Source organism: Filicampus tigris, chromosome 6 (genome assembly GCF_054856515.1).
Source record: "Filicampus tigris isolate MCC_2025a chromosome 6, RoL_Ftig_1.0, whole genome shotgun sequence".
NCBI classification, from domain to species: domain Eukaryota; kingdom Metazoa; phylum Chordata; class Actinopteri; order Syngnathiformes; family Syngnathidae; genus Filicampus; species Filicampus tigris.
Genome location: NC_141222.1, coordinates 1,554,401 through 1,576,378, shown reverse-complemented (window position 1 = coordinate 1,576,378; position 21,978 = coordinate 1,554,401). Strand labels below are relative to the sequence as shown.

General features: G+C 41.5%; 2 protein-coding genes across 4 annotated transcripts in view; one reads left to right on the top strand and one right to left on the bottom strand.

The window, feature by feature from the left end:
• LOC147145440 (docking protein 2-like) overlaps nucleotides 1-2,812 on the bottom strand; it is a 42,812-nt gene extending 40,000 nt beyond the window's left edge. Inside the window, exons 1-2 of one of the 2 annotated variants that reach the window (XM_086032532.1) lie at nucleotides 2,665-2,812; nucleotides 1,966-2,044 (exon numbers count right to left, since the gene is read on the bottom strand). In XM_086032532.1, coding sequence (XP_085888658.1) covers nucleotides 1,966-2,044; nucleotides 2,665-2,721 — 136 coding nt within the window. In that variant the 5' untranslated portion in view covers nucleotides 2,722-2,812. The remainder of the gene's footprint in view (nucleotides 1-1,965; nucleotides 2,045-2,664) is intronic. The other variant, XM_086032531.1, reaches the window with a different exon arrangement.
• The window catches only part of LOC147145439 (uncharacterized), a 78,659-nt gene extending 57,016 nt beyond the window's left edge, over nucleotides 1-21,643 (top strand). For both annotated transcript variants that reach the window (XM_086032535.1, XM_086032534.1), the window contains exons 4-6: nucleotides 414-499; nucleotides 2,805-2,868; nucleotides 21,519-21,643. In XM_086032535.1, the coding sequence (XP_085888661.1) occupies nucleotides 414-499; nucleotides 2,805-2,843 (125 nt within the window). In that variant the 3' untranslated portion in view covers nucleotides 2,844-2,868; nucleotides 21,519-21,643. The remainder of the gene's footprint in view (nucleotides 1-413; nucleotides 500-2,804; nucleotides 2,869-21,518) is intronic.
• The last annotated feature ends 335 nt before the right edge of the window (nucleotides 21,644-21,978 follow it).

Sequence of the window (21,978 nt, the reverse complement as noted above, 5' to 3'; positions counted from 1 at the left end):
AAACTTTTATGCAATTTTCTCTGATGTAATTACTCTTTTTTTTCTTGTCACACTCACTGGCACAATTACGGCACAAACATAATGCCCCCCCTTTTTATCACAACGGAATTCAGGCATTGCTTATCATGGCAGCCACATTTGGGTCAACTTACTAAGTGTGGAGGTTTCAAATTGACTGCTCTCATGAATATACAAGCCTTGGTGTTTACTACATAATTTGGGAACCATTTACGTCATCATTGAAAACATTTATCTGAAATGAACATCCTCTGAGCTACTTACTTTCTGCAGCTTGAGCAGTCTTTACTCTTTGGCGGCTCTTGGCAAATTTGCAAGTAGCATTTTAATATAAGGCTGATTTTGTGTTCTCTTTTTTAAGTAATATTTACATTTTTACATGTGATTGTTTGCAGGATTATTGGACTCATCAGATGTGATGTGTATACCAACAATTCATGCATGCAAGTGCAAACAGATAACAAGAGAAAATGTGCATCCGGTGAGCTTACATAACTCAATCTCTACAATCCTGGGGTCTATTTAAGCTGTCAAATTTACTTTTCATCTTCTACTGCTCACCCTGCTGCTGCATGCATGTTTTTGTTGCTCACACACACGCAAACACACACCAACACACGCACACAGGCGCACATCCCCGCACACACCCACATGCACACACTCTTAATCAGCAGCCAGTAGCCACCTACATCTGTATATGTATTGAGGCAACTGACTTGTATACAAAACCTTTAAGAATATTATCCATCCCTCCCTCCCTCCCTCCCTCCATCCATCCCTCCCTCCATCCGGCCAACCATCCAACCATGTCCTAATAATGTATCCGTAACTGACAGTGTTGTGGTTCAGGGCAGTCTCAGTTCCTACTCAGTCACAGTGTGAATGCAAGTGTGAATGATTGTCTGTCTCTATACTGTATGTGCCCCGTGAGTGACTGTTGCTCAGTTCAGGGTGTAGTCTGCCTTTCTAAAAGAAAGGAAAAGTACTGATTTGAGGACTTTTTGACAATTGCTGTTAATCATTATAATCGTGCTGACTCTTCCCTCAGAGGTTAAAAAGGCAGGTGACTTTGACAACTGCCACCTGCCATTGTTTTACTCATTGTACAGTGTACACTCTAAAAACAGTGGGGCTAAAACCCAATTGGTGTCAAAAATGCACTGATCCACTACTTGGGTCAGTTTGACCCATCTTTCTATTTTTCGGGTTGTTTTGTACAAAACGACCCAATTTTGGGGTTGTTTTGTGCAAAACTTTAGTGAAAATTCACAAATAATTGACAGGTGTTATGATTGCATTGACAAAATGTATACATTACATATGGAAATATTGGTGTGGAGGGGTCAATAGATTATGATGAGGTGGATCCACAGATAACAAGCTGTGCAGTATATGCCATTGATCCGTAAATTTGATTACATCCATTTCAAAATGACTGCTTACAATGCTGTGACATTAGCGTTCATCTGATCTGGATCATCAGAGTTCCAAACTGGCCCACATGGTACAAAAAAATTGAATTGTGATTCAAGTTGTGAAATTGTAAACACACCTTTCACTCTGCAGGTCAAAGTCAGCTTTTCTCTACTTTTTTCTCATGTCACTATCACATGTGAAGAGCCACACGTGTGTGTATAGGGAATAGGATTGCTGGACGCTGGGACCAAGGTGTGAAGTTTAATACCCAAGACCCACCAAATCTGCCATCTTGGCAGTCTTAGCTAGCTTTTCCCTGTATATATTCTCAGATCCCAATACACAAGTTTATACTATGGCTATAGAGGAGAAATACTCCCCAAATAAAAAGTATTGCTACTCATCCATTCATCCAATTCCTGGAGCCTATCCCAGCTGTCATTGTGTGAGAAGCAGGGTACACCCTGAATTGGTCTCCAGACAATTGCAGGGCACATATTGGAAGATATATAAAAAGTAAGATCAATGTACCTCCAATAAATTGAATCTCCAATCGACCAACTCCATTGTTGTTGGGTGGAACCAGTGACAACAATACTGGCTTCCATTTCTAAATGGAAAGAAAAATACAGAGAAAATACATATATTGTGAACAAGAGAGAAGACATATTTGGTTAGATATTTCGATTTACTTTTAATACTTTATTTACAAAAGAAGTAGTATCCAACCAGGGACAGATGAGTTTTTCCCTCACTGTGGTGTCTAAGTATCTGCTGTGTGTCAGTGTTGAACAGGAATCTGTTTCACAGAAACTGGTTGTGTTTCAACATGCTCATTTGGGCTCCACTCCTGCTTGCTCACTTGCACAACACATTTGTACTTGTTCAACAAAAAAGGAACAAATGACAAATGCCCTAGTTACATGTGCTCAATAAAGCAATAAATAATAATGAAACTGTGGCAAAATTCATAATTTCAATCAGAAAATGAGTTATGTATTACACTGCTTACACTGCACAGTTAATGTGAAGGCTCACTTCACATTAACTGTGCTGTTCCAATGAAGAACAGCTGCTCCTCCTATTGTATGTGGGAGCTGAATAGTTGAATACTCAAATACAAACGGAACACTAGAGTATTTCCAGGCTAACTTTGTCAAAAAGACAACATAATTTTCACTTGGAAAAACAATAAACCAGTATAATACAGTCAAACAACTCTATACTTACTTTGCCAGCTTTGCGAGGTTGTAAGTAAACCTGTCCTGTTTTCGTGTGAGACTCCATCAAAGAAGCAAAAACATTATTACGGATCTTTGGATTCAATAAAGATATGAGCAGCTCGCTTTCACCTTTTTTTTTCCTGTTAGGCAAGGGCGTGTCTATATCCAGGAATGCTTGTAATATGAGCCTCACCTGAAGTGTGCTGTTGAGGTAAGTTGAGGAAATTTAACTAGTTCAAGGGTATTTGAGATCCACAATACACATACACTATAAATGTTTTCCTTTATTCATCAACAGTTTTTTTTGCTTTGCATTTTACAAAATGTAGTTCGTTTTTTTCTCTTCCTTATTGTACTTTCTTTCTGGGCTTGACCTTGGAATTATCAGAAGTGTTATCCCTTTTGATTAGTTATTGGGTTTGGCTCCTGAACCCTGAACAGCATAAACCACATTTTACAGAATGTGAAACATTTTAAACAAAAAAAACCCACCCAAAAGTCACCCATAATTATATAAAATAAAACACATTTACAAAAGTAAAAACAAATGGACAAAATATGAGAATCCACCCAGCACCAGACGTCTTCTGGTCGTTGATTTTGGGCTAAATTTGGTCGGTCCATCTTGGACTTGATTCAGCCCAGATATAGTCGTTGAAAATTGGACTGTGTTTGGGTCATCCAAATGTGTCCAAATTTAGTACAAAAATAGTAGTTGAAAACTGGGTTGTGTTATAGCCCCTCCAACATAGTCCAAATTTAGCCCAAAAATAGTCGTTTACATTTGGGTTGTGTTTAGCCCGATCAATGTGGTCCAAATTTAATCCAAAAATAGTTGTTAATAATTGGGTTTTGTGTATCCCCTTCATTGTGGTCCAACTTTATTGTTTTAGCCCATCCAATGTGGTACAAATTTAGTCCAAAAATAGTCGTTGAAAACTGGGTTGTGTTATAGCCCGTCCAATGTGGTCCAAATTTTGTCCAAAAATAGTTATTGGTAATTGTGTTGTGTTTAGCCCGTCCAATGTAGTCCAAATTTAGTCCAAAAATAGTTGTTGAAAACTGGGTTGTGTTATAGCCCGTCCAATGTGGTCTAAATTTAGTCCAAAAATAATTGTTGATAATTGTGCTGTGTTTAGCCCGTCCAATGTAGTCCAAATTTTGTCCAAAAATAGTAGTTGAAAACTGGGTTGTCTTATAGCCCATCTAATGTGGTCCAAATTTAGTCCAAAAATAGTTGTTGATAATTGTGTTGTGTTTAGCCCATCCAATATGGTCCAAATTTAGCCGAAAAATAGTCGTTTAAATTTGGGTTGTGTTTAGCCGTCTTTGTTGTTGTATTACTGTTTTATTTAATATGTAAGTTCTTTGTTACAGTTGCAGCTGTTGTGAAATGCGCTATATTAATAAAGTTGTATTGCTTTTAATGCTGCATGATGTTAACAAACTATCATCTCGAAAAGATAATTTTTCTTTGCTCTCGTAATTGGCATTTATTAAAGATATTTAAAATACTGTATGTCACTCCCGCGCACCATTTTGAATGGGGATGGACTTCCCGGCTGGCAGTGATTGTCACTGACACACTTTGCAGACTGACGTTGGTGTTTAATACATTCAATATATATCTCAAAAGTACCATGACACAAAATATATGAATTTGCCACAATTTTAAACACATGGATTCTACTTTATGAAACCATGACTGAGCACCACACAACAATGACCTTCCTGCCATGTTAACATACGCATATCACAGAGTAGGTTGAGATTGGCTGCCTCGTGACCATGTCATGCGGGCCGATTAGTGGGCTGCACTAAAATCCACTTCTGCAATCGAGCCCTTTTTCCCCCAAATGTTTCACTCGCCCGCCCTTGCGCCCAAAAATGGGTCCGGTCTGGCCCTGGGATGGACTGCCCAGCTCTGTTTTTCACTTTTCAACCAAATTTAGACTTTAAAAGGATGTCTTTTCAATGACATGAAAATTACGTCTTTTCACCTTTCCCTTTTCAACCAAATTTAGACTGTAAAAGGATGTCCTTTCAAAGACGTCTTTTCAACGATATGAAAATTACGTCTTTTCACCTTTCACTTTTCAACCAAATTCGGACATTTTTTCAACGGACACAAGTGACGTCTTTTCTACGTCTTTTCAACCAATTCTTGCTGGGTGGGAAATGTCTAAAACCTATAAGGGCAAGGACATTGTCAGTTACATCACTACAATACAGATGTTGATTTTAGTAGACAAAAGTTGTGTTTAAAGAAACTGTTTTATTTTCAAAATGACAAAAGAAACTGGCGTGTTAACACTTCCATGGCCTAGTTATTTGATTAGCCTACCTAGTGCTGCCATGCCTAGTCTTTTGACTAGAAAGGGGGTGTGTGTCGGGGGATTAGCCGAGCTATTGTTATTTTACAGTTAGTGTTGTCAAAATTACCGCGTTAACGGGCGGTAATTAAATTTTTTTAATTGATCGCGTCAAATTATTTGATGCATTTAACGCATGTGCAGAATGTTTGCCGGCGCCGATACATAATTCCACTCAGATGTGCACAGTGAGCAGCAGAGCGGACGCGTGTCTCCCGCGGGAGTATAAAGAAGCATTTTGAAACAAGAGGGCATCTTTAAATCTCAGAAATATGAATAAATTGGTTTGCCTCAGCAACTGAGGATAAGTAGAGAAGAGGGCTGTTTTGTTTTGTGTTAATAAAGGAGGAACACACGACGTGCTGAAACCATGGCATAGCACATCATTATGAGCCTCAGCCAATCACATTCGTCTGCACTTCAGGGACTACTCGGAAAAAATAAACTGACAATATAAAGAAGCATTTCGAAAGAAGGGGGCAGCTTTAAATCTCAGAAATGTGAATAAATTGCTTTGCCTCAGCGACTGAGGATGAGTAGAGAAGAGGTCTGTCTTGTTTTGTGTTAAAGTCAGTAACTAAAGGAGGAACACACGATGTCTTGAGACCACCTACACCTCCAGTCAAAGTCAAGGCCCGCGGGCCACATCCGGCCTGTGAGAAGGTTTTCTACGGCCCCTGGGATGATATTGCTTATTAATAGATCCGGCCCGCAGGCCGCAGCAAGCCGCTGTGGGTAGCAGATCTGATCAGGTCCTTCGCGCCTGCCGATGAGGTCACGCTTTAAAATATATTGTAGCGACTTAAAACAACACGCCATCAGACATAGTTTAATTATCATGTTTTTATTAGCTGGAGCGGGCGGGGGTGGCCCAACACCTCACTACATGGATCCAGGACTACCTCACAAACCGGCCACAGTATGTGAGGACACAGGACTGTGTATCTGACGTGCTCCTCTCTAGCACGGGGGCCCCGCAGAAAACTGTCTTGGCTCCCTTCCTGTTCACCCTCTACACCTCAGACTTCAACTACAGCACCCCTACCTGTCACCTGCAGAAGTTCTCTGACGACTCTGCGATTGTCGGCCTCATCACAGGCGGAGATGATCGGGAGTACAGAGAACTTACTCAGGGTTTTGTAGACTGGTGCCAGCAGAACCGCCTCCTGATCATTGCGGGGGAATCCAAAGAAATGGTGGTGGATTTCGGTAGGCGCCATCACTCTTCACCTGCACCAGTGAATATCCAGGGAACAGATGTTGAGAGAGTCTCAACTTACAAGTACCTGGGTGTTCATCTGAACAATAAACTGGACTGGAGCGACAAAACAGATGCCCTCTATAGGAAGACTCAGAGCAGACTCTTCCTACTCAGGAGACTGAGGTCTTTTGAGGTTCAGGGAACACTCCTCAGGAAATTTTATGACTCGGTGGTTGCATCGGTCATTTTCCAGGTAGTGGTCACCTGGGTAGGCGGCGTCTCGGCCCGGGACAAAAAGCGGCTGGACAAACTGGTCAAGAGGGCTGCTCCCTGGACTCTGTGGACTCGGTGGTTGACAGGAGGATGATGGCCAAGCTGTCATCAATGCTGGACAACCCGGCCCACCCCCTCCAAGGCACCCTAACAGCACTCCACAGCTCCATCAGTGACAGACTGTCACACCCTCGCTGTGCAAAGGAGAGATTCCGTCGCTCCTTCTTGCCTGCTGCTGTCAGACTCTTTAACAATAACATTGTGTAGTCTCTACAAACTGGCGGACATTAGTGCAATTGTGCAGTCCTGCACCTGATCTTATATCGTGCAATACCCAACATTCCCCACTACTGTAATACCGTGCAATACTCAACATTCCCCACTACTGTTAGTCTAGTTTTATTTTCATCCAATGCTGTTCCTTACATTTCACTACAGCACCGCAGCACTGTCACTTACTTAGAGTATATTTCCTCTGTACTATGTACAGGCTAAAATGAGTGTTCCTCATACTTTTTATGTAGATGTATGTTGGTGTGTATATACATGTGTATATACACATAGTTACTGAGTATATTTACATAGGTTTGATCCTGAATGTTTGTCGTTAATGTTATACATTAATGGCTACATTATGCCACCGTCCCTGTGTGACCTATATCTTTTCTTCTGTAACACTGAAAATTTCCCCACTGTGGGATCAATAAAGGCCTTCTTATCTTATCTTATCTTATCTTCTTATCTTAGTCCAACTGGCTAATAAGGGCCGCAGCCGACGGAAATATAGTACGACAACCGTTCAGTCAAAAGAGAGCAACGGCTCTCCTGTTCGTGCTCCGCTACTCTCGCTCGCATGCCCTCCCATCCAGCGAGCCGCACGATGCATTCATTAACCTCGGAAACAAAACAACTTGGCAAGACACAAATTCGACCACAACACAGATAACCCAATTCGTTACACTATTTCTGTAATATATTTCTTTGCATCAATGTTTGCCACCCTATGGCTGTTCTACATGCTGACTGAAGACTTCACGTCATTTTTCGTGGCTTTCAGAATCGGATTGTGGTGAAAAGTTATTTGGAGTAAAACACACTTTATTAAAAATACTTGTCATGTCATGTCATCTTCCAAACCGCTTATCCTATATAGGGTCGCGGGGAGTTGCTGGAGCCTATCCCAGCCGTCAATGGGCGAGGGCAGACTACACCCCGAACTGGTCGCCAGCCAGTCGCAGGGCACACATAGACACTGTCACTGAGCAGGAATCGACCCCACGCTGCCCGCACACAACTCAGGCGTGTGTACCACTACACTATCAGCGGACTAGAAATACTTCATGTTAGAAATCTCACGTTGTTTTATTATTAGTAATTGTTGGCATTTGATAAATTCATTGAGTTTCGACGTAGTGCTGAGATGTCCCACACTGTGAGCAGGCATTGAACGACATTCGAGCGCTAAGTGTTGATAGTGAGTGACTTTTTTTTTCTCTTTCCTCCGACACAGCTCGTAGTTTGTTCGTGCCAGCAAACTCAGTAGTTGCAGATTGCCTGTGTTTCACCACGTTTGTTGTTGTGTGTAAATGTTAAAAGGTGAGTTTAATAATTTAAGTTCGTGTCAGGTAACTGCTGTACATAATAGCCTAGATATGTTCTCGTGAGTGATGTCACGTTCATGAACACTAGTTAGTTATTTTGGCTCATATGCTGACTATTCTAGTTATGAAACGTGTGAATGTGTATTGTATGTATGGTTTGGCTGATTAATTTATTAATACAGTGAATTGTAATTGTAGTGTTTTCAACTGAGAAGTTGGTGACACCGAGATAAACCACAAATGAAGACCCTGGAGTTCAGCTGCAGAGCGTTTAATTGTCTTCATAAGAATGCAGTGAAAACTGTAATTACAAAAAATAGTCACTCTCTACACCTACTGTAGAGCCATTGCAAACCCAAAGTACATCAACTTGTTTTTTTGTTTTTTTTTATAACAATTCAACGAAAATATGCATTAATATTCATACTCATATGTGTAAAGTATTATAGAATAAAACTTACGGCACTCCTGCCTGGTAATTCAAAGTGGATGGCATTCGATAACAATCCCATACTGCTCCGTGAGCGTGGACATTTTCTTTTCTTCGAGAAAGCGAACAAACCGGAAGCAAGGCGCCGAAGACCGGAAATGACATCAGAAACCGGCTGTACGTCTAGCGGTAATACTTTTTCTTAAACATAAATGAATCGTCAATTAACCATCCAAAACGACTAGCAATCACTTTAAACAACATTAATGTTTTAACAGTATTAATTACAACCATGAACATATTTATACAGAAAAAGCCTTAAAGATAACACACTCCCCGCCTGGCCTAATGAGGCCACTATGCTCATCAAAATATTTTCATTCAGTCCCTTTGCATGAGAAGAATAACTTCTGTGACTGGTCGGACAAAGGTTTTTACATTGCCTTGGTCCCATGCCTTGACCTCAATCATTCTTACTCGATTGTCTTTTCCTGGGAATGTAGCAGTGACCCTTCCAGGGGCCAGCTGTTACGTGTGACCTGTTTTTCTTTATTAAGAACTAGGTCATCCACCTGTAGGTTTCTGCAAGATACAGTCCATTTCTGTCTTTGTTGCAATGTGGGCAAATACTCACGCCTCCAGCGTGTCCGGAACTGATTGGCGAGAGCCTGAACCTGTCTCCATTGCTTGGTGTATATGTCTTTGTCCATGAAGTCTCCAGGTGGGGGTAAAAGGCAAGATGTCTGTGTAATGAGCATTGACGGAGATAGGATGAAGGGGTTCTCTGGATTAGATGAAACTGGGAGGAGTGGCCTTGCATCAATGATGGCTGTAATTTCTGCCATGAGTGTGCATAACACTTTGTGAGTCAGTTGCACCTTGTTTTGTAGTAGCATAGAGTCCAAGATTCGACGGGCAATGTTGATCAAGCGCTCCCAAGACCTTCCCATGTGGGAGGCGTGTGGTGGATTGAACTCCCACCTGCAATCCTGGTCAGTAAGGTATTTCTGCAGTGATTTGTCCTTTCCTAGTATCCTTGAAGCGCCAATGAAATTGGTGCCACAATCCGATAACAACTGTTTGGCAGGGCCTCTTAATGCAAAGAAGCGGCGGAGGGCGTTTATGCAGCTGGATGTGACTCTAGACTTGATCACCTCATTATGTACTGCTCTCGAGCTCATGCAGGAAAACATGAGGGCCCACCGCTTACTTTCAGCTTGTCCGCCCCTGGTGCGTCTGGTTGTTATGGACCAAGGCCCGAAAACGTCGAGGCCAACGTAAGTAAAGGGAGGACAGACTTTAAGGCGCTCCGGTGGTAGATCCGCCATGTGTTGGTGTTCTTTGTCTACCACATAGTTTGCAGCATGTTACACATTTGTGGATTACTGAATTGATTAGTCTTTTGCCACCCAAAAGCCAAAGTCCAGCAGCTCTAATTGCTCCTTCCGTCAGGTGATGGCCATGGTGATTCACTTGCTCATGGTGGCAACAAGTGAACAAAAGAGAAACATGACTGTCTTTCGGGAGAATGACTGGGTTTTTTCCAAAGTTGTCAATCTCTGAATGTTTGAGGCGGCCTCCAACAGAAACAAGACCATCCTGTAAAATTGGGTTGAGTTTTTGTAAGGGACTCCGATTTGGAATAGACTTGCTGGCAATGATAGCAGAAAGTTATTTTTCAAAGTGGGTCTTCTATGTCTCTTTGAGGATGACGTTATTTTGCCTGAGCCATCTCATCGGTTGTCCGTGGCAGGTGGCATTTGTGTCAGCCTTTACATTCACTGTTTAGGTTAGTGCCGTTGAAGGATTTTGCGAAGTGGATGAGATTTGCTATTGCTCTGACCAAAGATTAAAAAGTGGAAAAACGCTCAAAACGTTTACTGTGGAGGACTTGGACGTATGTGGCGTAAGTTTTGACCTGCGGCCGAATTTCAGAGTCGTGGTCTGATTCAATTAAGTCGAACATTCCACTCACTTGTGTTGCCGGTGCAAGAAAACGGTGGATGAAGCTTGGTCCGGTGAACCACGTAGATTTTATGAGTTGAGCTGCCGACAAGGACCTTGACGCAGGGTCTGCTGGGTTCTCCTCAGTGCGCACAAAGTGCCGTTGTCCGGGCTGTGATGACTGGTGAATACGTTGTACTCTGTTGTGGACATATGTGTAGAACCTTTTTGACACGTTAAAAATGTAGCCCACCACCACCTTACTCTCTGTATAGAAGTGCACTGCATCAAAATACAAGTCCAACTCATCCTGAATGAGATCAGCCATTTCTACTGCCAAAACTGTTGCACATAGTTCAGGCCTGGGTATTGTAGGTTCTGAAAGGGGGGCTAGCTTTGCCTTTCCCATCATGAATCCGACTTGTACTTTGCCATCTGTTTATACTGCTTTTAAGTAGGCTTCAGCACCGATCGCCTTAGTTGATGCATCAGAAAACAAACAAAGGTCTTTGTAGGTTGCTTTACTGATTGAAGTGGATGTGTAGGTTCTAGGAACATGCAGTTTTTTCAAGTTCTGAAGGGAGTTTCTCCAAGTTTCCCATTTGATTTGTTTGTCCTCCAGAAGGGATGTGTCCCAATCCGAATATTCTGAAGTGAGCTCTCTGAGGAGCGCTCTTCCTTGAATTGTCACTGGTGCTAATAGGCCCAGGGGATCAAATATACTGTTAACAGAGGACAGTACACCACGCCGAGTGAATGACTTATTTGTAGTAACCATTGAGTAAGTGAAAGTGTCTGTCTTATCTTCCCAAATAAGGCCAAGTGTTCGTTGTGATTGCATTTCTTCACCACCTAAATCAATTCTTTAGCAAATGGTGCGAACCTATGCAGACGCAGGTTGAATTCAGCAAGGGCGGCTTGTGTTCTTTGAATCAAGTCTATAGCTTCAGCAGGGGAGGGCACAGAGATCAAGCCATCATCCACATAAAAGTGCCTCTCCACAAATTTGACTGCATCAGCACCATAGTCCTTTGCACCTGCGTTGATGGCCTTGCATAGTCCGTAAACTGCTACGGCAGGCGAAGGTCAGTTGCCAAACACATGGACTTTCATGCGATAATCGATAACTTCCTTATTTATAACATTGTCCTTATGCCACAGAACGCAAAGGAAGTTGTGGTGGTCCTCTTGCACCTTAAAACAGTGAAACATTTGCTGTATATCTGCCGTGACTGCAATGCTCTCTGTCCGGAAGCAAAGCAGGACTCCAATGAGTGGGTTGTTTAAATATGGCCCAGTAATAAGGACACTGTTCAGCGAGACACCGGAAAACTGGGCGCTGGAATCGAAAACAACCCTAATATGATTGGGTTTTTGTGGGTGGTAAACTCCGAATGTTGGAAGGTACCAGCACTCTTGTCCCTGTTTTAGTGGAGGTGCTATTTCAGCATGACCATTGGAAAAGATCCTTTCCGTGCATGTCACGTATTGTTCCTGCTTTTCTGGTATCCTGTTTAAGTTGCGTTTTAGGGATGAGAATCTACTGATGGCCTGTTGCCTATTGTTTGGCAGTTGCTGGCGAGGATTTTTCAACGGAAATGGGGCGACCCAGTTGTTATCTTCATCTCTGTACATAGCATTGTCCATGATTTTTAAGAACAGCGTGTCCTCAATTGAGAGAGCTTGCTTATTGTCGTTTTCCATCCGTTGAAAAACTGTTTGTCCCAGCCTCTGATCAGGTGCTTTTCCTGACCTATGTGTGCATGATATTTCTTTGAGCTGTAGATGACTATCGCAAGGTCCAAAAACAGTAGGATGGCTATTTTCCAGAACAACTGTTTTCAGGGAACTAACTGTTGGCTTATGTACCTTACCTAAGCAAACTTCCCCAACTACGACCCAGCCTAGATCCAAGCGCTGGGCGAACGGCGCATTGTGAGGGCCATTGATCCTCTGCCTGGCCTTGTGTGCCTGTAAAACATTGTGTCCTAAAAGCAGGAGTATTTCAGCGTTTGGGTCCAGTTCTGGGATGTATTTCGCTATAGACTGGAGGTATGGCTGGTGTAGCACTGCACTAGGAGTTGGGATTTCACTTCTATTGTTGGGAATATCTTGACACTCAATAAGTGGGGGTAGAGGGATGACTACGGACGCATCAAGTGACTCGATCTGAAAACCTTCCGCCATTTGGCCCTACGTTTCAACTGTACCAGAGCATGTTTTAAGGTTGTAGGAAATTGGTTCACTTTTAATGTTGAAGAGTTCCAAAAGCTCAGGCCGAGCTAAGAAACGGCTGCTCTGATCATCTAACATCACATAGACTTTGAAAACCTTGCCCTTGTGACCTTTAGGGTACACCCTCGCGAGGCATATTTTGGAACATGAACGACTCCACTGACCTGGGCTGCATACGTCTGCACAGCTTGTTGTGACGTCGACTACGTTTTCTTCCTCCCCGCCATTCTCTTGCATCAGTGAAGGAGCCTGGCTGTGACATGATTGGTGCTGTTACATTCATCGCACTTTACTGTAGATGTATAGCAGCATTTAAAGCATATTCCTTTCTCCATGAGGAAGGCCTTTCTTTTGTCGAGTGGTTTGTTCCTAAATGTTCTGCAATCCTCAAGTCGGTGTGGCTTATTATGCGGTGGGCAATTCCTATCGACTTCCTTGTTAACGGGTGAAATATTCGTTTTGTGCACACCGATCGGTTCACTTGAATTAAAGTTCTTTGCAGTGGTTTTCTGGTTTTGAGTGTAATTGGCTGTTCTGTTGATTGAAACTTGGATAGTTGCGCTTCTTTGCCTCTTTGCATATGAATTTGCAAAAATATTCGAAAGGTGGGAAACAGCCTTGATTCTCCTCTTTATACTGAGAGCCATGCGACATCCACCTCTCTTGAAGTTCATATGGGAGTTTGTCTACAATTGGGCAAATTCCACGCAAAGTCTCAAGAAATAGCAGGCCAGGGAGATATCCATCTTCCATGGCGTCTTGAATCTCTTGTAGCAGGTCTCCTAGTTTGTGCAACATGACGTGGTCTTTATTTTTGGAAAACAGTCCAATCGTTTAAACAGTGCATTTTCAATTATCTCAGGTGCTGCATAACATTCATTTAGTCTCTCCCATGCTTTTTACGCAAAGCTAATATGGGGTCGTTGACGTATACTGAACATATGCGTTTAACCTGCTCACTTGACTCTTTCCCTAACCATTTTGCCATGAGGTCTAGCTGCTGAGTGGGACTAAGTTGGACCTCAGCTGTTGCCCCAGTAAATGAAGTGTACCATGCTCTGTAATTCTCTGGTCTATCGTCAAAATGATATAGGACTGAAGTAATAAGATCTCGCTGTGCCATATATTGGGCAAATGGCTCCACTGGATGTGAGATGCTGGCTGGGGTGGTACAGAGAGGCGTGAATGGAGAGCTGAATGGGTTGAAATGGTAATTCGATTTCTCTACTTTGGTTATTGTTTCACCTCTAGTATGCTTGGGTATGTTGTGATTATTTAGAGCAGCAACATTGTCCTTTGTAAACCTTGGTTCAGAGCTGGTTGGTGGAAGCTCTGGATTGTCTTCGTCGGGTGCATGCCATGTTACGAATGTGTTGGGTGAGCTTACTCGTGGGCAAGAGGCCGTTGGTAACTCCTGAGGGCATGGTGATTGTTCATTGTCTATTTGGAATTGTACGTATTCACGTGTGCATTTTAATTTGTCCTGTTCTGACAGTGATTTCCTACTTCCAGTCTCCTCTTGGATCATCCTCAAGCACTTGTGCTACTGCAGCATCAGCTTCCCGATGTAATGTTAACACTTCCAATTCTGCGTCATTTTCACTTTTTCCAACTCACTTTGTGCTTTTTCCACCTCAACTGTGCTTCTTTGGTTGCATACGATGCTCTCACCTTAGAAGCCTCTGCTTTAGCTCGAGCATGGGCAGCGCTTACCACTGATGCAGATGAGTGGCAGGTCCTGGAACTGCGAATGGACTTGTTACTCGATGCCGTTTTGACTGCGATGAATCATCGAATGATGCCTTTTCACTGTAGTGTTTTCAACTGAGAAGTTGGTGACACAGAGATAAACCACAAATGAAGACCCTGGAGTTCAGCTGCAGAGCATTTAATTGTCTTCATAAGAATGCAGTGAAAACTGCAATTACAAAAAATAGTCACTCTCTGCACCCACTGTAGAGCCATTGCAAACACAAAGTACATCAACTTGTTTTTTTTATAACAATTCAACAAAAATATGCATTAATATTCATACTCATATGTGTAAAGTATTATAAAATAAAACTTACGGCACTCCTGCCTGGTAATTCAAAGTGGATGGCATTCAATAACAATCCCATATTGCTCCGTGAGCGCTGACATTTTCTTTTCTTAGAGAAAGCGAGCAAACCGGAAGTAAGGCGCAGAAGACCAGAAATGACATCAGAAACCGGACGTACGTCTAGCGGTAATACTTTTTCTTAAACATAAATTAATCGTTAATTAACCATCCAAAACGACTAGTAATCACTTTAAACAACATTAATGTTTTAACAGTATTAATTACAACCATGAACATATTTATATAGAAAAAGCCTTAAAGGCAACACAGTAATGTTTAGGCATATTATTAACAAATAGATATGCATTGGATGATGTTGCTAGGTTATTCTTTGTCTGTGTTGACCACAATAAATAGACGTGCCAAGTGGAATACGGGCCTGTGTTTTCTGACAGGATCACCCACATTCATACCTTGCCACTCTAAAATAGGGTCAGCTGGAGACATCATACCAATCATATGATCCTCTCCGTTTTACCTCACATTATGTTCATACAATCTTGCAGCCCGAGCCAACCAGAAAATTGTTTCCAGTTTGGCAGGAGAAACGCAAACGGAAGTGAGGTACGAGCTGCCTCGCAAAAAGTAGCAGTAATGTACTTTTTAAAATTTTTTTTATTTAGTAACTCCAAAGATAAAAACACAGCAGCCAGGGGGGGTGACAAACATAGACGCAAAGAAATATATTACAGATATATAAAGAATGACATCATCAGCAGGCGCGAAGGACCCGATCCAATCTGGACATTTTAAAAAATTTCAGTCCGGCCCTCGGCTTGCCGCAAAAGTTTGTATTTGGCCCTCCGTCCATTTGACTTTAACACCCCTGACCTACAGCATAGCATAACGTAATGAGCCAATCACATTCATGTGCACTTCAGGGACCACTCGGAAAACATCAACTCTAAGAATATTACAAGGGCCACATAAAAATGTGTACATTATACACACACACACACACACTTTGTTTGCACACATTTGAAATATTTCTGTCATTGTTCTGAGGCCCTTTTGCATTTTTGTTTTTGTAGTGAATAAAAATACTGTCTACTACAGAAAGAATATTCATTCATTCATTCATTATTGATACCGCTTATCCTCACAAGGGTCGCGGGCGTGCTGGAGCCTACCCCAGCTGTCTTCGGGCAGTAGGCGGGGGACACCCTGAATTGGTTGCCAGCCAATCGCAGGGCACACAGAGACAAACATCTGCACTCACAATCACACCTTGGGGCAATTTAGAAAGTCCAATCAACTTACCATGCTTGTTTTGGGAATGTGGGAGGAAACCGGAGTACCCGGAGAAAACCCACGCAGGCACGGGGAGAACAACAAAAATATAAACGCAACATTTTGTTTTTAATTTTCATCTCAGGGTCACTGATGGTGTAGTGGAACACTTGCCTGAGTTGTGTGCGGGCAGTGTGGGATCGGTTCCCACTCAGTGACGGTGCCCTGCGACTGGCTGGCGACCAGTTCAGGGTGTAGTCTGCCTTTCGCCCATTGTCAGCTGGAGCAGTACAGTAATGCATTACATTTAGGCAGTAACGACGTAATGTACCTTGTTACTCCGATCTTTTTTGGAATATTATTACAGTTACTGAGTCTGGTAACGCGTTACAAATTTCAGGATCATCATACATATATTGACATTTGTATTTTACATTCAAGTCTGTTCATTACATCACTTGATCATAAGTTATTACATCCAGCAATACTTAACAAAAAGGTCCTGTCGCACTTGGAGCTTCACGTAACAACGTGAGTGCGCGAGTCAACCCTCTGTCAAGCAAATCAATTGTCTTTACACCATTGACAACAGCTAAGAGGGCTGATAAGTTATTGTTTGTGATAATACACATATATATATATATATATATATATATATATATATATATATATATATTATATAATAATCACTGTCACGGTTTCATAAAATAAAATGCAATCATAGACACAAAATACAAGCAGGAACAAACCTAAGTAAAACGAAGCGAATAAACTGCAAAAAAAATAAGTTACTGTATTTTTTAGATATGATTTAATGAACTTAGTGCCATCAATTGCCATATGTAAAACGTAGTGATTCTGATTGGCTGTTCACAATCAAAATGCAAATCATCTGCCGGTGACAAATGACGTCACGCTCCAGCACCATCAATCGGACAAACTACAATAGACACCATTATTAGAGTCTGATGCGCTCGTTTCTTATTTACCTTTTTTTTTTCAAATCACCTCGAAACTTTGTCTCCATGTAGTAAAAGAAAATTAGAACTAACTGAACTTTCAATTATTATAAATAGAAAAAATAATAATGAAAAAACATTTAGTCAGGTCAGTTTTGACTTCAATACATATTTTTGCTTTTATTACACATGCCCTCTCTAATCGGGAGCAACTAGGGGTTCAGTATCTTGCTCAAGGATAATTCAACATGGTCACAATGGCCGGGGATTGAACCCACAACCTGCCGGTTGGGAAAGGACCACTCTACCACTGAGCCATGCCGCCCCCAGTGTGTAAATTAATTTGAGAATAATGATAATTTCATTTGTGGTTTACAGTGATTATTTACTGGACATAATATCAGTTCCAATATTTATATTTAAAAAATAAATCCAAATACAGATACCAGAACCAGATACAAATATTGATCAAAGGTAATGATGTCCCACCACACCATAGAGTTGAAACATTTAATATTATAGACCACACTATATAGTTAAATATGCTCATAAGTTAACTTTACCAGCTAGAGTATGGCAGCAAATTTTCCATTTCCCTTTTAAGTTCTTGAAATCATTATTAAATAAATTAATCCCCGATTTTTGAAAAAGTAACTTAAAAGTAACTTAAACTTGAGTAACGCATTACTCTACAAATAGAGTAATATTGTAAAGAAACGTATTGCTTTCACATGCAAGTAACTAGTAATATGTAATATATTACATTTTGGAAGTAACTTTTGGAAGTAACTTGCTATATATATATATATATATATATATATATATATATATATATATATATATATATATATATATATATATATATATATATATATATATATATATATACATATTGATACGGAAATTGACACCCACTCACACCGCGACGCCGAGCTGAATGTCTGTTTTTTTGCATTGAAATAAGACTGAAAAAGTGGGGGTAGTCTTATGTTCGGGGTCTAGACATTATACCTATTCACGACGCTTGATGGCACCAGATATCATTGAAGCGAATGCTGAACTTGACTCCGAAGGCCAAAGCAACCCCTGTCACGTGAGGATGACGTGCCATGGGAGGAGCCAGAGGATGGGATTAAGGACAGTGACACTGAGCACCGCGAGGCAGATAATTGTTTGTGAGGAGTAATGTTCAGTCATGATAGATCTCAGCTACTCTCAAGTTAAACCCGTTTGCATTATTTTATTGCAATGTTTTTCCTTATTCAGATTTGTTTCAATACTGCAGTTAGTTAGACTTCACTTTGATGGTTAATGCAGTTATTGCAATTTTGTTGTTTCATCACAGTAAATTGGTTTGTTTACATTTCAAAAACCAGAAGCCATTCATTTACGAATGTGATTGCACTTTAGTTTACATATTTAAATATTGAGATGTTAAGATTTGAATGAGGCAAAATAACATGCCTTTTCTCTCAAATATATTGTTCTAATCCTTTGTTTCAGATGTACTGTAATTATTTTCTGTCTAAAAATTAATTTGGTGTTCCAAAAAACTTATTTCAAAACTTGAGTCTTGAAGGGTCATCTTGTAATGTAATCAGGGCCGTCTTATATTCGGGCCAATACGGTATATATATATATATATATATATATATATATATATATATATATATATATATATATATATATATATATATATATATATATATATATAAAATATACAAAAATACACAGATTAACTCGATTAAAATTTGTAATAATTTCACAGCCCTAGTTAAAGTGTATTAGCCCAAGGAGCCACCCGCCTGCTTTGCAATACAATTGCTCCTCCTCTCTCACCCTCCTCAAATTCCACAGTTTTTCCACCTGAACACAAGCCACAGAGGAGGTGGCTGATCTCTGGAGCTTCCTCTGAAACAGATGAAGCTCTGAAGGTGACTCCCAATACGTCTCCTGGTTTCAGCTATGGGCTGTGTATGTGTATGTTCTGAGTTACTAAATAAAAGAAATAATTAAAATAACAAACATTACCGCCACTTTTGCGAGGATAGTCCATCGGTCGTCTACGTGCCGACTGAAGACGACACGTCACTGTTTCATGGCTTTTGGAATTGGATTGTGGTGAAGTTATTCGGAGTAAAACACATTTTATTAAGAAATACTTCACATTATACACAGTACATACAATCTTGCAGCCCGTGTCAATCACAAAATTGTTGCCAGTTCGCAGGAGAATCACAAACGTTACGCTGATGTTATTTCACAAGACGGGCAGCGGTTTCTTCTCGGGTCAGAAGCGGAATTGACCTACGAGCTGCCTCGCAAGAGTGGCGGTAATGTACTTTATTTTATTCATTCATTCATTCATTATCCATACCGCTTATCCTCACAAGGGTCGCGGGCGTGCTGGAGCTTATCCCAGCTGTCTTTGGGCAGTAGGCAGGGGACACTCTGAATTGGTTGCCAGCCAATCGCAGGGCACACAGAGACAAACATCCGCACTCACAATCACACCTAGGGGCAATTTAGACAGTCCAATCAACTTAACATGCATGTTTTTGGAATGTGGGAGGAAACCGGAGTACCCGGAGGAAACCCACGCAGGCACGGGGAGAACATGCAAACTCCACACAGGCAGGCCGGAGCCGGGATCGAACCCACGACCTCTGAACTGTGAGGCGGACGTGCTAGCCAGTCGACCACCGTGCCACCTACTTTATTTTATTTCATTTTTAAAGAGCAGTGGATGCAAAGGAGAACAAGTGATTCATCTATGAGCATGACCATTATGAAGGAAAAGGATGACAGCTTCAGACAACATGGGAATTTCAGTGTCCTCCATTACAAGCGCAAGACAATGTGAAAACGTTTACATTGTTGGTCATGGGGTCTGAACCAGAAAGACTCATTTCCCATAAATTACCCAGGCTCTTGACAGATTGACTTTTTCTGTCATGGAATCTTGATTAACGGATATGATTATACAGCATCTTTTCATATACCAATTGAGGTCATTTTACCAGATGACATCCTTGCTGACAGTGACCTAGTCATCCAGCCTCTGTCTTTGGCCTCGAAAACATTTTATCATAGTTAATTCCACAGGAACCAAATCTGTGAAATACAATCGCAAGTAGAAGGAGGATGCTATCCTGCAAGTGAATAACTCTTCTGCATGGATGAAGAAGCCCCTATACTGCATAAGTAAGGAGTGAGGGTTAAAAGACAATGCATGTAAAGCTCACTGACTTTTGAAAGTTCATCACACAATATTTTAATTGCCTCTGTACATGCTTTGTCAACTCTGAAAGAACTTGAATGAATATATTCTTGGAAAAACATTCTAAGTGATAAAGCATGTCTTTACTAAATAAATTAGGATACACTTTCAACTGTTTCTGCTCTATAATTTCTAGAAAATCCACATTGAACGTTTGATTATGATTTCACTTTGACCAAAGGATTCTTTGAAGTTCTCCTGATTTGGAAAGCAACAATTAAAAGCAAATCTCTTTATCTTTGATGTAGTAATAGCTTTGGGTGGAAGTAAATCACTCATGACAATTAAAGTAGCAGCTAGCGGCTTCTCTGGAAAAATTATCCCCAAAAAATCTGTTAGACATGCGAATGAAGCACCCTGTTTTGTTATGTGTGGTGTATAATTCGGTAATTAGCAAAGAAAACCTGGATTTTGTGTTTGTGTGTGGTGGAGGGCGAGTGGGTCCGTGCGTGTGCATGTGTGTGTGTGTACATGCATGTGAGCGATATAATATAGAACGTGTTCAGCATTTCACTGTCAGATGCAGAATGGCTTGAATGAGGATCATCTTACCCTCAGAGCAAGGTCACCTTTAGAGATCCACTTACACTACACTGTGTGCATGAAGGGCTTGGTGTTTGGGGTACATGCTGTCTGCCATTTCATTTGCCTCTTCTGATATTTCTTTTACAGAGATACACCCAGGCTATGTGACTTGTTATTATTCCATAGATTAAGCAAATGGAGATGATAGAATAATTCAAAATGGTGATTAACAGCTACTTGTCAAGTCTTGTGGTATGCATCTTCGCACTGATGCTGATTGTTGTTGATACAGCCTATGGGTGGTTAAGTATTCGCTATGCCTGTTCTAATTTCCCAATAGATAGGCCCAGGAGCATTGCTAGGCATAAAGCTCTACTGAGGCACAGCCCCCCTACTGCACTGCCAGGTCGCAGAGATACACTATATTTGAGAAAAAAAAAACTTATTTAGTGGAGGATATGTGGCCCAATTGTACTTTATCACCACGGCAGGGATGTAGCAGATGGTTGCTGGTCCATGAAATATCAGTCAGACAATGAACTGGTCCGTGTCGGAAAAAAAGGTTGGAGACCACTGCCCTTCTATATCCCCTCACACACACATATGCACACCCACGCACACGCACTCACACTGCGATACTCTTACTAAAACTACTACTTGAGATAATAATGAATGTACAAATACATATTTTTTATTATATATTTCAAAAGGAAAAGGTCCTACAGGAAGAGGATGGAGGAGCAGCTGCTGCAGAATAACGCCAGGGGAGTCTGGAGGGGCCTGAAGACCATCTCAGGCCACGGACAACCCAAGACCCGGACTGGGGGGGACCTGCAGTGGGCAAATGAGCTGAACCTCTTTTTCAATAGGTTCGATCAGATGCCTGCCTCCACTCAGTCTCTCCTGCTGCAGCCTACACCTACTCCTCCTGCTGGGCGTGTCACCCCCTCCCCCCTTTTCTCCACAGTCTCCAGCTCCCAGCTACACCAGATAGCCACCACTCCCTCCTGGCCAGCCTTGGCCTTCATAACATCTCAGGTGAGGAACCAGCTGAAGAAGATGAAGGCGAGGAAGGCAGCGGGTCCAGATGGCATCAGCCCTCAGCTCCTCAAATCCTGCGCAGACCAGCTGTGTGGAATTGTCCAGCACATGTTCAACCTGAGCCTGAAG